We start from the raw sequence: 15,210 nt of genomic DNA, 5'->3' as shown, positions 1-15,210 counted from the left end.
GGGAAAGATAGGGAGAGGAAGAGAGAAATCCAAAGAGAAATAGAAAGACACAAGGAGAGAAAAGAGAAAAGAAAGTGCGAAGGGTAGGAAGGGAGAAAGAGAAAAGAGAGAAAAGGAAAAAATGAAATTATGGCAAAAGAAGTTAAAAAGACAGAGAGAGAGAAAGACACAAAAAGCAACAAAGGAAGAGAAAAAAAGGGACACAGAGAGTCAAAGAGACAGAGAGAGACAGAGAGGGAGAGAGAAATAAATACAAGTATAGTGTCTTTGTTCGAGGCACCTGGCTTTGGCAACATCAAGTTGACATATTTCAACCTGCAGCTTGTTTTTCTCTTGCGCTTCTCTGTCTCTTGTCGCGCGGGCCGGATTCAATGCTTTAGCTGGCCTGATTTGGCCCGCGGGCCGCCTGTTTGACACCTGTGGGTTAGAGGGATTAGAAAAGACCCTTTTTTGCAATTAGGCACAGAACGTGTAGTGTTCTTCCCCACAATCATGCAGATATGTTCCAAAATATTTCACCAACATGGATCTCGAGAACTTAATTTTCAAAGTAGACAGTTTGACCTGATATACCCTAGAACTGTGATGGCACCGGATGACATCGAGATTCAAAACAAATGCTATTGTAGTAATAAGTGAAGACCCACATAGCGCTCATTTCATCTCGGAGTAATTGGAACTTTGCTTACCGTGTCGCTGGGGGACTTCTGACCGTTTTGTCCGAGTCGATCATCAAGTTTACCTGCTGTCGTGTAATATAATATCCAATTGCATACTGTACTACCAGACAAGAAAGACATTTTTACATGGCCTAACATTTTTATTGTCATACACATAAATTCACCTCCAAAGACTTTGCACAAATCATGAGACAGCAAGTCCCAGAAGTCGCCCACATTTTCCAAAAAATACTGTTCGGGAAACATATATCCAGCTTTCACATCCTCAAACGATACACATAGAGTTATAAATGTCTTCATTTCTTTTAAATCTCACGGTCAAACATTAGATTATGTGCATTAGCGTACCACTTACAAACAAGTTATAGTCACTGTCAAAATACAAGTGTGCAAATTGTTAGAAAAATACCCATTCTCTTTCCAGATTCTGTATTGTGCTCTGTAAAAGTTAGAAATAGTAGAGATTGTCTTTATATAAATGTCTCCATCTTGCATCGATAAAAAGAAAGGTTTCCAAGAAATAACATACCATTCAATTAATCCCCCCCAAAATTGTGACTTTTGTCATACTGATGACAAAAGAGCTGTGCGAAAGAAAAATGTAATAAAAAAAAAACAACAACGTGTATTTGCCGTTTGTGATATAAAGTGAAGTGGATAAGTATTTGAACACCCTGTTATTTACTATTTCTCCCATTTAGAAATCATGGAGGGGTCTGAAATTTTCATCGTAGGCGCATGTCCACGGTAAAATCCAGAAATCACAATGCATGATTTTATAACGATTTATTTGTGTGATATTACTGCAAATGACAAACGTTTCCTGTAGTCTTTCACCAGGTCTGCACACACTGCAGGAGGGATTTTGGCCCACTCCTCCACACAAGAGAAACACGGCGTTTGAGCTCCCTTAAAGATTTTTGATTGATTTCAGGTCTGGAGACTGGCTGGGCCATGCTAGACCCAACTTCAATGCTCTGACTGATTGAAGGAGGTTGTTCCCCAAAATCTCACAATACAAAGCCCCAGCCATCCCCTCTTTAATGCAGTGCACTCATCCTGTCCCATGTGCAGAAAAACACCCATAAAGCATGATGCTACCACCTCCATGCTTCATACTAGGGATGGTGTTCTTCGGATTGTACTCTTTATTCTTCTTCCTCCAAACACGCTTAGTGGAATTAGGACCAAAAAGTTCTATTTTGGTCTCATCTGACCACAAACCTTTCTCTGTATCATCCAAATGGTCATATGCAAACTTAAGACGGGCCTTGACATGCGTTAGTTTAAGCAGGGGAACCTTTCGTGCCATGCATGATTTAAAATCATGACGTTTTAGTGTTTTACCTATAATAACCTTGGAAACGATGTTCCTAGCTCTTTTCAGGTTATTAATGGACTCCTGTCGTGTAGTTCCAAGCTAATTCCTCACCTTTCTTAGAATCAATGAGACCCCACGAGGTGATATCTTGCATGGGGCTCCACTCTTAGTAAGATTGACTGACATGTTTGGCGTCTTGCATTTTCTAATGATTTCTCCTACAGTGGACCTTTTTCCACCAAGCTGTTTGGCAATTGCTCCGTAGCCCTTTCCAGCCTTGTGGAGGTGTACAATTTTGTCTCTGGTGTCTTTGGATAGCTCTTCACCATGTTACAGGTTAAAGTCTTACTGATTGTATTGGGTATACAAGTGTGTTTATGCAGGTAACGACCTTAAAAAGGTGCATCTGATTCAGTATGATACATGGAGTGCAGGTGGACTTGTACTGGGTGGACTAACAAGTGCTCTAGGGTGAGGATTCTAGATGATACACAGGTGGTCAAATACTTATTTGCAGCTGTATCACACAAACAAATTGTTAAAAAATCATACTTTGTGATTTCTGGATTTTTCTTTTTAGTTTATCTCCCTCACAGTGGTCATGCACCCACGATGAAAATTTCAGTCCCCTCCATGATATCTAAGTGGGAGAAATAGCAAAATAGCAGGGTGTTCAAATACTGATCGTCTTCGCTGTATTTTTAGATCATCTGAATTTTAATGTCTCACTTTAGAGTGCTGTTACATTGTCGTGCTGTCAGTTTGCATTTAGCCTGTACAAAGTGTTCTTCCAAATCTAAAACATTGATTGTACAGATGTTAGAATAGTTTACTATAACATGTCAACTCATTTTAAGCAATGCCTGCCCTAGATTCACCAGCGACGCCCAAGAGCCGGCAACCAGGCTTCACGGAAACACTCTCATGTCAAAGCTCCAAGGTAAGCAAATCTGTAGTGTTAGCGCAAGTTAGCCTAAGCACGCAGAAATAGGCAGTTATGGTTAAATCACCTTGTTGGTTCTGTGCTATTTATTTTACAGTTCTGAAGCAATTGAGTAAACATCTTAAACGCAAATTTCCAATGACACCTTCCAGACTATAAAACACTAAATTTTGAGCCTGGCCAAAAATGATTAATTGAAAAAAACATCTGTGTCACTTGAGTATAAGTCACATTTGTTTACTGAACTCTTTACCAATTGAATTTTATTATTTCTGCTTTAAATGATTGAAAAAGACTACAACCTTTTGGTGAACTAGAAAAAAAAAATCATTTTCTCCCATTTTCTAATGATTGCTCCAACAGTGGACCTTTTTTCACCAAGCTGCTTGGCAATTGCTCCGTAGCCCTTTCAGCCTTGTGGAGGTATTGGGTATTTTTGTATTCTATTATATCTTTTATTTTTTTACATTTCTTAACACAAGGATACTGCTGGAAGTGTGAATTTTCCTACGGGGATGAATAATCTATCTATTATGCACTTTCCACATAAAGAAAATACAATGCTGTTTTTTAGCATAGAAGAAGAAAACACACTTTTTAATGACCAAGAAGAAGCTACGGATGTACGGGATCAAGTTATTAGCATCAAAGATGAAGAAGCTTATGTTTTAAGTAAAACAAGGCCTTAGCTGTAGGGTTGAGAATCTTTTGTAGGCTTTGATTAAATTATGATTCATGGGGTTGATATTAAAACAATTTTTGATGCTTTTTTCATGAATATTTTCCCTTTCACTAAGATTTCATCTCTTTTAATGTCTATCAACTATGCATTTGTAAAAAAAAGAGAAAAAAGCACAATAGCAATTGAATTAATTTCCACCATTTATCCAACTCATGGAGACTCATGCAAAGTGACAAAAATAAACACAAAGGCTAATTTAAGGACAAATTATTGAATGCTTTTTCTGATTTTTATTGATTTATTGGTATGAGAATGTTTACCGGAATTTGGGAACTTTGCTGTTCTCTGGTTGATAAATGTTAGTCAACAAATACAATTATAGTAGGTAGGATTATTTAGCAAGCTTGGATTTGGCACCATTCAGTGGTCATTGCTTTGGCTAAATTTCTTTCTTGAGCTTCTCTCAGAATTGTCTCGCGGGACAGATACAATCCATTGGCGGACATGATCCGGCCTGCGGATTCTATGTTTGTCACCCTTGTTCGAAAAATAATAATTGCACGTTTTTGGCGTTGATTAAGATGATGTTTTCCGGGTAAAAAGAATGGATATTTTGGCGTAGAAGACTAACACTCGACAGACAACGTAGCATGATAACGCTTCTGAATACGTGCCTGTGAAATTATGTATGTTTATATTTTAAGTCAATGCCCAATGCTAAATCTTATTCTGGTCATCCTGGAAGGGGGATTACCACTTGTGAGGCCCCTTCTCAAGGTTTCTTATTTTCCTCGTGCTGACATTTTGGGGTTTTCCTTGCCGGCATGTTGGTTTCAGATCAGGGGATGGTGTCATTGTAATCCTGTGCAGTCCTTTGAGACTTTTTGTGATTAAGGGCTATACAAATAAATGTGACTTGACTGGAGTCATTCGTGACAGGAACAGCCATTTTAAAAACGAAAATGTGACATCCAATACTGAAAATGCAGTACTATTGGTCCTTTTCCACAACATGGTTCTGGTCTCCTTGCCCCGCACAGCCATTTTTGGTTTTGCATTATGAATAAGTAACGGGTTTTTAGTCCCTGGGAACCCGGCCTTAGGTACCCTCTCTGTTGAGGTTCTATACACCAGACCGGGGACTTCAAACGTCACGTGCGTCACTGTCGAGCACTGATTGGTGCGCTACGTTGGGACACTGCTGTCCAATGATTGTTCAGGGAGACGAGTAGAGAAAAGAAGGTTCAGTTCGTCCACCCTGTCATCTTGGAAACAGCGTTCGCGCGTTTTTATTTTGCCGCAGCGCACATCATTTCCTTTGACGCGATACGAGACGAAGATTCGAGCCGAAGATTGGAGTCGGGGATTCAAGCCGGGGATTCAAGCCGAGAATTCAAGCCAAGTCTCGAGCTGTTGATTTGAGCCGAAGATTCGAGCCGGAGATTCGAGCCGAAGATTCGAGCCGGGGATTCGAGCCTATTCAAGCCAAGTTTCAAGCTGTTGATTTAAGCCAAAGATTCGAGGTGAGGATTTGAGCCGAGGACTCGAACCAAAGATTCGAGCCGAGGATTGGAGCCGAGGATTGGAGCCGGGGATTCGAGCCGGGGATTCGAGCCGGGGATTCGAGCCGGGGATTCGAGCCGAGGATTCGAGCCGAGGATTCGAGCCGAGGATTCGAGCCAAGTCTCGAGCTGTTGATTTGAGCCGAAGATTCGAGCCGAGGATTCGAGCCGGGGATTCGAGCCGGGGATTCGAGCCGGGGATTCGAGCCTATTCAAGCCAAGTTTCAAGCTGTTGATTTAAGCCAAAGATTCGAGGTGAGGATTCGAGCCGAGGATTCGAGCCGAGGACTCGAACCAAAGATTGGAGCCGAGGATTGGAGCCGAGGATTGGAGCCGAGGATTGGAGTTGAAGATTCGAGCCGGGGATTCGAGCCGGGGATTCGAGCCGGGGATTCGAGCCGAGGATTCGAGCCGGGGATTCGAGCCGAGGATTCGAGCCGGGGATTCGAGCCGGGGATTCGAGCCGGGGATTCGAGCCGGGGATTCGAGCCGGGGATTCGAGCCGAGGATTCGAGCCGAGGATTCGAGCCGAGGATTCGAGCCGAGGATTCGAGCCAAGCTTTGAGCTGTTGATTTGACCCAAATATGACGCTGAAATGACATCAAGACGCAGCACCGAGGTAGAATGGAAAAGGTACCGTGAGTATGAGTGTGATTCGGGTTCGAACTGAACATTCGAGCCGAGGATCCCAGCTAAAGATCCGAGGCGAGGATCCGCGCCGAGGATTCGAGTCGAGGTTCCGAGCCAAATATGACGCTGAAATCACGTCAAGATGCAGAACCGACCTAGAATAGAAAAGGTACCCAGGAGAGGCCGGGAGAGGCCGGGAGAGGCGAGGAAGGCCAGAACCGTGTAGTGGAAAAGGGGCTCAGGTGACATGCCCTACCTCCGCCCCTGGTTTTCAGGTTAACGAACAGATGCTCCCTAAGACTCAGAAATTTGAACTATCGTTTGAAAATTGGATCGTAACCGCAGAATTGCTTTTCAAATCTGTTGCGTATTGTGATGGAAGGATACCACAAACTTCTTAAGACACATGGGAACTGTTTCAGCGTGAAAAGTTGCATAAAACATATTGTTAAGAATACATCATTTTTTTAAAAACTCCATCATTCACAATTAATGTTACCAAACGTTGATGGTTAGTGAATCAAACGCCAGTCCAAATTGATGACCGGTGTTAAACAAACACAAAAATATATGAAATATTTCATGAAGGTAAACGATATAAATAACCATCGAAAAACAAAAGTCAAAATCAAGCCTTAGCTACAGCAAAGACATCATTTCACGTAAGGAGAGCTAACGCTAACTCGAAAGATGGCAACAGTCAGAGTATCCTGCACAAATTTAACATGAGGATGCTGCCTCTCCATGTCCTCATCATTTAATATGGTAAACAGTAGTACTGTTAAAGACTTTAAAAATATATTTTAATTTGTATTCATTTTTTTGGAAGCGTAATTCTTCCCCCCTAGCATCAACCCCGATATTTCTTACTCGGTCACGGCAGCCGTTGTGTCCTGGATAAAAAGAACAGCTAAACCCTTGCAAAAATATCATAGCAGATCAATCCTAGTTGTTATCATCAGGGTTGGGTAGGGTTACTTTAACTTGATTACTTTCAATTACTTTTGGATTACTCAGCTTGCCAACATCATTTTTGCCGTTCCATGTGTTCCGTTACTCCCCAAGCCTGCACCAAATTTAGTAATTTTATTCGTATTTAGTTTCTTTTGTCTTTTATAAGCATATTTGGTATTGGAGTCATCCAAAAGTAATTGAAAGTAATCCAGTTAAAGTAACCCTACCCAACCCTGGTTATCATGTAGGCATAAATTCTAGTATATATTCAAACATTTGGTTCAGATTTCAAGAAATAACAGTAAGACCCGTGCTGGCGCTATCAATACACTTTCCTGGCAGTCAATCAGCATCAAAGGTAGGAAACCATAGTATTACTTATTTTTACTCCTGTGATATACAGTAATCCCTCGTTTTTCATGGGGGTTGCGTTCCCAAAAGGCCCCGCGATAGTCAAAACCCGCAAAGTATTTATTTGTTAAATACTCTATCATACATAGAAGCCAAAGAACAAACCCAATTTACAAGCTCAAGCATTTGTTTCACGGTGAAAAGTACAGACGCTCCCCTTCTTTCGACCATTCGACTTACAATAAAAGGTGGATACAAACATTTTTTTTTTTAGCATATCGAAAAATATCCGGATATTGCTGTTAGATTTTGTATTGTGAGCACATTTTTCCGAGTAGAGGACAGTACTGTAGTGCTTCTTTCCACCGCTACCGGCGTGTGGCGCTGTGAGAGGTCCCCCAGCATCCACATCGGAGAAGAAATCCGGCTTCTACTTCCTGGTTAGTGTGTATACACATTGCACTGTATCTCTAGCACGCTAGGAACTTTGACATTTTTATTGTTTAATATCTCTATTCAATATGGTTGCTGTAGAGTGTAAGGAATGAGAGTAGAATAAGAAAGCTTGATGCGGTTGAGAAAACGGTTGGATCGCTTTTTTTTCGTCCTCTTGAAGCCCATCTTCCAAAAGTAAGTTAAACTTAACTTTATTTATCTTTATAGAGCAATACAGGATACTTATACAAGCCTTAAACATACTTATATAAACCTTAAACATACAAAATATAGCACTGAAGCAACTTACTAACAAAATCAAATTACGAGCAATCGCCCGGAACCTCGTTGGTAAGTAAGGCAGCGTCTGTACTGTACTTTATGAATGTTGGTTTATTAACAACGTAACAATATTTCTGCTACATCGCACCGCCTTTTCACATCTGATACTTTGTCGCCATCATGTGGACGTGACAAAACTATAAATCTACAAATAAAAACACAGACCTCTAGAATTTCAATTGAAATTATCAGCATTTTAAAAACACAACACCTTCTACTACTGTTTTTTGCGCGTCTCACATTGTTTGTGGTATTTGACATCACGTTCGCCTCAGCTTTTTACCGATGTGACCAATTTTATAAATTCTTTTATCTGCCTTTTGGTTGCACTACACATTACAGCCTCTAGTGGACAAATATAAAACACTGTCCCTTTAAGAAGAGCGGAATCTTTTTATCAGCGCTGTTTTCGTGGAAAATTCTATTTAGCCCAAGCTCACCCGGACCCTAGCTTAAACAGCCCCCAAACTCGATTGAGTTTAAGACCCCTGCCCTAGATAGAAAGCCTCTTCTTCTTCTTCTTCTGAGCTGATTGCAGGAGTTTATTGTGGGTCCAGAGTGTTTTGTTAACATGATGGCTTTTACAAACCCGAAATTGAAAACGATTTGCGCGTACGTAGTGCAGGTTCATCAACTGCCACGCCATTGAGGCACAGGCAGACGCAGGCAGAAAAGGGGGCGGGGTGACTGTTTAGCCAATCAGGATGCAGGACACAATGCACAGTGGAAATCGGCTAAGCAGTGAAACCGTGAAACGTAAACTCCGATACAGCGAGGGATTACTGTATATAAAATTACCGGTCGTATTGAAAGTGCCTCTGAATTGTGTGACTGCCCCCTAGCTGCGAGTTCCCCTGTGAAATTACACTTGAGATATAAATAATTTAGGGCTTTTTTTCTCGACAAAAATAGAACGTATTGCACTTGCGTTTACAATCAGGGTTGGGTAGGGTTACTTTAACTGGATTACTTTCAATGACTTTTGGATGACGCCAATACCAAATATGCTAATAAAAGACAAAATAAATTAATTTTGAATCAAATGATGACTCACGACACGTGGTAAGCTTTCTCTCCTGGCTTAGATCTCTTTGATCTCCGGCAAAACGAACATCAAATGCCACAGAAACAAAATGAAAAGAAATCCAAACAGCTTGCCAACATCATTTTTGCCGTTCCATGTGTTCCGTTACTCCCCAAGCCTGCACAAAATGGAGTCATTTTATTCATATTTAGTTTCTTTTGTCTTTTATTAGCATATAGTGGAACCTCGGTTCTCGACCATAATCCTTTCCAGAACCCTGTTCGAAAACCGATTTGTTCGATCACCGAAATCATTTTTCCCATTAAAAATAATGTAAATCGCTTTAATCCGTTCCAACACCCTGAATGTTTACCTTGGATGTTTAACGTAAACATAAAGCTAACCCAGGCTAATCGTACGTCCGCGTTATCGTACTCTTCCGTACGAAAGATTACGCTAACATGAACGTGTAAAAATAAAAAAATCAGGTTTTTTTTTACAAGTCCTTTAGCACCCGGGTCTCTACAACAAGTGGTGAGCTGTTCATTGGAAAGGGGGCTCCGTTCCAACACCCTGAAAGTTGGGCTCCGTTCCAACACCCTGAATGTTTACCTCGAATGTTCAACGTAAACAACGCTAACCCAGGCTAATCGTACGTTTGCATTATCGTAATTTTCCGTACGAAAGATGACGCTAACATGAAGTGTAAAAATAAAAAAATAAAGGATAAAGAAAAGAATTATGAATAGGATTTCTTACCTTTGTGGTGGTCAGCAGAAGGCGCAGGTGGAGGGTGGAGCTATTATTTCTTTCTTAAATGCAATAGTTGTACGCACTACTTTTCTTTTTTCACCTGTAGCAACTTTGATGCTTGCACCGACTTTCTTCGGAGGCATAATAAGGGGCTAAAACACCCGTACGCCGCTCAGCATGGCACCCTAGCGTACGCACTCACGCATTACCGGCGTTCGAACTCCGATTTTTTGACCGAACAGCAAAGCAAGAATTTCTCGAAAATTTGGGTCGGACTCCGATTTGTCCGAACTGAGAGGCGTTGGAAAACCGAGGTTCCACTGTATTTGGTATTGGAGTCATCCAAAAGTCATTGAAAGTAATCCAGTTAAAGTAACCCTACCCGACCCTGTTTACAATAAAATACAACTCAAAGGGTGTGGGAATTCCAAATAAATAAAAGCGCTAACCACCATCCCAAGAACAAGAAAGAACAAACACAATACAATCAAAAGAAAATGCCAAAATCCTACCATGCAACAGGGGTCGAGGGCTTTTGTTTTCAGCAGTGCCGGACGGAGCTGGAAAAACGATGCTTTTCACACAGTAAGACTGGCAAGTGACCGTGCTAGCACTGACTTATTAGCCACAGGCCCGGCCGACTTGCTACTGCGCCCCGAAATACACTCGGCATGCTCCCACTACGACTGTCCCGCACTCCCGCCCGGCCATCGTCACAACGGCAAAACAGAAAGGCATCTTTTCGCCCCCGTCCTCTAAAAAGCGCGGCCCCTTCCCCACACAATTTCCCTCTGCACCGCTGCCTCCTCGGCTGCGGGGGGCGCCACTCGCCACGGGTCGAAACGACGCCGCGTCGGATGGGGTTTGTTAGAACTCACTGGACACAACGTTTCGGATTTCCCAGAGGCCAGGAGGAGCGGGAATCGAACGCTCGGTGGTAGCGAGACCTTCCCCCAAACGTGACTCGTCGGCGCCGTTTTCTTCTTATTCCAGGCCGGCGATGCGAGAGCGTAGCTTGCCGTCTTTTCACTGCAAACAGATATTTCTCTTTTCACGGACAATATTTAGTTGACTTGGTAAAATGTTTAGAAGGTAACCTCCAAAGCCAAACCCAAATGTTAATTATTGCCAGTTATGCTCGCCGAGCACCTCTGTTGTGTTGGCCGATTATCACGTATGCCTCAAAACTCCGTTGTAAACCAATCAATTCCGGGAATCATTATCCCCACTAACACAGTGACATTCTCAGTTTCAACACAGTTGCTATTTTTTGTGATATTCTCAAGGTTTCCCGATTTTTTTAAGTTTTTTTGAGTTTTCCTTGCCCTCATGTAGGTTTTAGATCAGGGCATGGTATAATAATAGTCTGTAGTTTGCAATAGTATGTAGTCTGTAAAGCCCTTAGAGACTTCTTGTCATTAAGGGTGTCACAAATAAACATGACTCGACTTAACTCATGTTGAGGTTCTTGAGATTTTCCTTGCCCTCATGTAGGTTTTAGATCAGGGGAAGGTGTCATAATAGTCTGTGGTTTTCAATAATCTGTGGTCTGTGCAGCCCTTTGAGACTCCTTGTGATTAAGGGCATCACAAATAAACATGACTCGACTTGACTCATGTTGTGTTTTTTGAGTTTTTCCTTGCCCTCATGTAGGTTTTAGATCAGGGGATGGTGTCATGATAGTCTGTGGTTTGCAATAATCTGTGGTCTGTGCAGCTCTTTGAGACTCCTTGTAAATAAGGGCATCACAAATAAACATGACTAGACTCGACTCATGTTGTGATTTTTGAGTTTTTCCTTGCCCTCATGTAGGTTTTAGATCAGGGGATGGTGTCATGATAGTCTGTGGTTTGCAATAATCTGTGGTCTTCGCAGCTCTTTGAGACTCCTTCTAAATAAGGGCATCTCAAATAATCATGACTCGACTCGACTCATGTTAAGGTTTTTGAGTTTTTCCTCGCCCTAATGTAGGTTTTAGATCAGGGGAAGGTGTAATAATTGTCTTTGGTTTTCAATAATCTGTGGTCTGTGCAGCCCTTTGAGACTCTTTGTAATTAAGGACGTCACTGGAATACGTTTTTGTCCCCCCCATCAAAATTGTTTTGTAGATTTTCTGACGTTATATCCCGTATGCTCAAATTTTGGTGTTGGGCATTTTTCCTCAACACGGGGTTGTTGGGTTGAACTTTGGAGGCTCCTCTTATGGGATGATGAAACCAACTTACCAAAGAATGAGCGCTATCATGTTAGAAAATGGACAAATATAATTGCAAGGCCGATATTCAACAGCATTACCATAGCAACAAGGATGGAGTTTGGGCCCTGTGAAAGTACATGGAATCAATCAGTCGCACGTTTTACGTCACAAATACATGCAAAACACATTTTTCTACTTTATTATCTTGTTGTTGTTTTTTTTTTCTACTCACAGCCCTCATTTGCATGGTCAGAGAGTTTAAAGGTGGGGTGCGTTGTTTGAGGTGTCCTTGAAAAAGTTGAAGGTTAAATATTTTCTCTGATTTTCTGAACTTTTTGACTTCCATTTCCTGGCTTGTGTCATCATCAGCTCGCTCATGATGCGCGTGTAAGTACGTGCATTTCTTAGACACACTCAAATGAACTCTTTTTTTTCATTCATCCTAGGGTTTGGGTTGGTGCTTGGTCAGTCCTAGAAGCAGACCTCTTCTTACTTTCACCATTCTCATGCTACAATAACAAATAGAAAACAAAACCCCCAAAAATATGTCGACGAGCAGGACGTCACTTTCTAACACTCCTCCAACCCCTTTTCTTTCTACCTTATGTGTTTTGCCCCAGCTTTGGTAAAAGGTAAAAATACATCGGTGTGGTGAAAAATAAAGCATAAGGGCTCTTTAAATTCAGTAAACTAAATCTAATCTAATCTAAATGTATGTAGGAATTCAGATTTGTGTGTGTGTCTATTCGTATGTGACATATAGGCTCTGATTTTTGTGAAAAACAGAAGTGTCTTTAGCTTGGTTTCATGTCAAGGCACCATCAAAAAATACTGGCACTCCCTAGTGGAGGGGTGTCAAACTCATTTGAACTCGGGGGCCACACGATAGAACAAACATTCTGTCGGGGGCCGGACTAGTAGATTGAAGAGAAAGAAAAAGAGAGATAAAGAAATAAAAGACAGAGGGATGGAAAAGGAGAGAGGGTGGGACAAAGAAAGAAAAAGAGAGAGAGGGAGCGAGTGGGAGAAACAAAAGATAAAAAGACATTAGAGAGGGGGAAAAGAAAGGGAGAGGGAGAAAGAAATCCAAAGAGAAATAGAAAGACAAAGGGAGAGAAAAGAGAAAAGAAAGTGTGAAGGGTATGAAGAGAGAAAGAGAGAAAAGGGAAAAAAATGAAGTTAGAGCAAAAGAGGTTAAAAGACACAGGGAGAGAAAGAGACAAAGAGCAACAAAGGAAGAGAAAAAGAGAGACACTGAGAGTGAAAGAGACAGAGTGGGAGAAAAGGGGTGGAAAAGAAAGAGAGGGAGAGAGAGAAAGAGAAAGAGAGAGAGAGAGAGACAGAGAAAGAAATACAAGTACAGTGTCTTTGTCCGAGGCACCTGGCTTTGCCAACATATTTCAACCTGCAGCTTGTTTTTCTCTTGCGCTTCTCAGAGTGTTGTCTCGCAGGCCGGATTTAATCCTTTAGCGGGCCTGATCTTGCCCGTGAGGCGCCTCTTTGACACCTGTGCCCTAGTGGATCCCTAGCGCTTTTCAAAAAAAACACAGCCCCAACAACCTCACCCAAGTAGAATTCCCAGCAACGCCAAGCCCATTATGCTTGTATAACCCAATAGAGAAAATATTAAGCTTTCCACTTTTTTAAGTATACCTCAAACGATGTACCCCATCTTTAAGCATCATTTTTTACAGTATTTTGTGGAACACAAGAGAGTTTATGGATATAACATCTACATACTGTTTTATACTTACTGTTTCCTCCATAGTTTCTGCAATCTCCATACTGGCTTTCTTTGCGTCTGCGAGGCTCTTTGGCTTGAGGGAATCTTGCTTCCTGAGTTTGGGTTCGCCCTTGCTGTCCCGTACGGAGGCCGGCTTTGGGGTGGGGGTACCCAAAGACCTCGGTTGCGGCGGTAAGCGTGCCAAGGCCTGTGCGCTGGGTTCCTCCTCTGGGTCCTCCTCCGGATCAGGAGGTGGAGGCCCCTTGACAGGAGCCTTGACATAGTAGCTGTGGTATTCTGTGTGGAGCTGGCCGTTGACCGGAACCAAAGGAGGAGGCGCGGGGGTGTCGGACGGACGGTCCGGCTGTTGAAGCTTCGCTGGTTTTAGGGGGGCCTCGATGTGCATCTGAGCAACTTGGGGTCCATCGGGTACGGAGACCCTCTCCTCTTTGTTAGGCCTTCTGGTAGAACGTTCATCTTTGCTGGTTTTATGGACGGACTTCTCCTCCCTGCTTATTTTTCGGGGAGGCTCCTCTTTGCTGGTTTTGCGACTGTTGTGGTTGGCAAGGTGGCCTTTCTTCTTACCGGAGTGGGGGGAGTGGGGAGGCGACCCCATAGGACTATTCATGGACGAGTGAGGAGGGGTGGTACCTTTGCGATAGAAATGGGGAGAATTCCCCTGCGATTCTTCTTTCTTGACAACGGGGACCTCTTTGATCTCCACAGGCTCTTTGAACTGCTGTTTGACATAGTCAGGCCCTGCACAGGGTACAGATGTATTTCAGTATCAAATGTAAGTACAGACATGTGTAACGGGTGTAATAATAACTTTTGTTTTATTGAAATTCCTGCTGAAATATGTTGTATAGTTTTTGTGTAAGTGTCCTGCAATGATGAGTCCAACAGTGCCACCTGCTGGTATGGGGTAAGGTTTGGTTTGGCTTTAGACTTTGCGACAGGAAGGTGGGGGTTTTTGGCAATCTACAACGAGCTTCCAACTGTAAGACACGATATTTTGGTGCTAATTTTAAACATGAAAACCACAGCTGACAAATCTCTCAACATGCACAGAATGTGATTGATGTTGTCAAGCCGTTTGGATTGATTTTCGTTTTGTTTCTGTCGCCTTATTTGTTAGTTTTGCCGGATGTTGCATGTTGTGCTAAAATGCTAATTCCCCTTATAGACATCAAAGCCAGCAGAGAAGCTTACCACGTGTTGTGTTGTGACTCATTCATTTCCAGGTAAATTGTACCTGTTCTTTATACTCGTTGTTATTATTTCTATTTTCTCATATATAAAAAAAAGATGTTGGTAAAAATTCAGTTTAAAGAAAAATATGTTGAATTCATTGTAAACGTTAAAAAACCACTATACAATCTCTTGCTGAAAGTATCTTGTTAAAATGGAAGTAAAAATGTATTTTATGTAAACTGAAAAGAAACCTCTTTGATATGTTTTGTGGGCAGTCAACAACGAGCTGCCAACGAGATCAAAGCCAGCAGAGAAGCTTACCACGTGTTGTGTTGTGACTCATTCATTTGCAGCAACTGTAATAAAAACCTCATCATCCAGTCCAGCGTGAATGTGGATCTTTGGTGGGACAGGTACA

At 42.0% G+C, this 15,210-nt stretch overlaps 1 protein-coding gene and 1 long non-coding RNA gene across 9 annotated transcripts in view; one reads left to right on the top strand and one right to left on the bottom strand.

The window, feature by feature from the left end:
- Nucleotides 1-15,210, top strand: part of LOC148348736 (uncharacterized) — a 52,148-nt gene that overhangs the window by 13,439 nt on the left and 23,499 nt on the right. For 4 of the 8 annotated variants that reach the window (XR_015847608.1, XR_015847607.1, XR_015847606.1 and 1 more), the window contains 3 exons: nucleotides 2,874-2,941; nucleotides 14,785-14,842; nucleotides 15,068-15,172. This is a non-coding gene — a long non-coding RNA (uncharacterized LOC148348736). Of the gene's footprint in view, nucleotides 1-1,614; nucleotides 1,797-2,873; nucleotides 2,942-14,784; nucleotides 14,843-15,067; nucleotides 15,173-15,210 lie in introns of those variants that run through there. The other 4 variants (XR_015847612.1, XR_015847610.1, XR_015847611.1 and 1 more) reach the window with 2 other exon arrangements.
- Nucleotides 9,030-15,210, bottom strand: part of jph1a (junctophilin 1a) — a 71,700-nt gene continuing 65,519 nt past the window's right edge. Inside the window, exons 5-7 of the mRNA XM_088322307.1 lie at nucleotides 13,630-14,357; nucleotides 11,904-12,000; nucleotides 9,030-10,707 (exon numbers count right to left, since the gene is read on the bottom strand). Of these exons, the coding sequence (XP_088178433.1) occupies nucleotides 11,920-12,000; nucleotides 13,630-14,357 (809 nt within the window). The 3' untranslated portion in view covers nucleotides 9,030-10,707; nucleotides 11,904-11,919. The remainder of the gene's footprint in view (nucleotides 10,708-11,903; nucleotides 12,001-13,629; nucleotides 14,358-15,210) is intronic.

Source organism: Urocampus carinirostris, chromosome 18 (assembly GCF_059441175.1).
Source record: "Urocampus carinirostris isolate Australia breed hairy pipefish chromosome 18, RoL_Ucar_1.0, whole genome shotgun sequence".
Taxonomy (NCBI): Eukaryota; Metazoa; Chordata; class Actinopteri; order Syngnathiformes; family Syngnathidae; genus Urocampus; species Urocampus carinirostris.
Note: the sequence above shows the minus strand (reverse complement) of the source record. Positions and strands in the feature narration are given on the sequence as shown.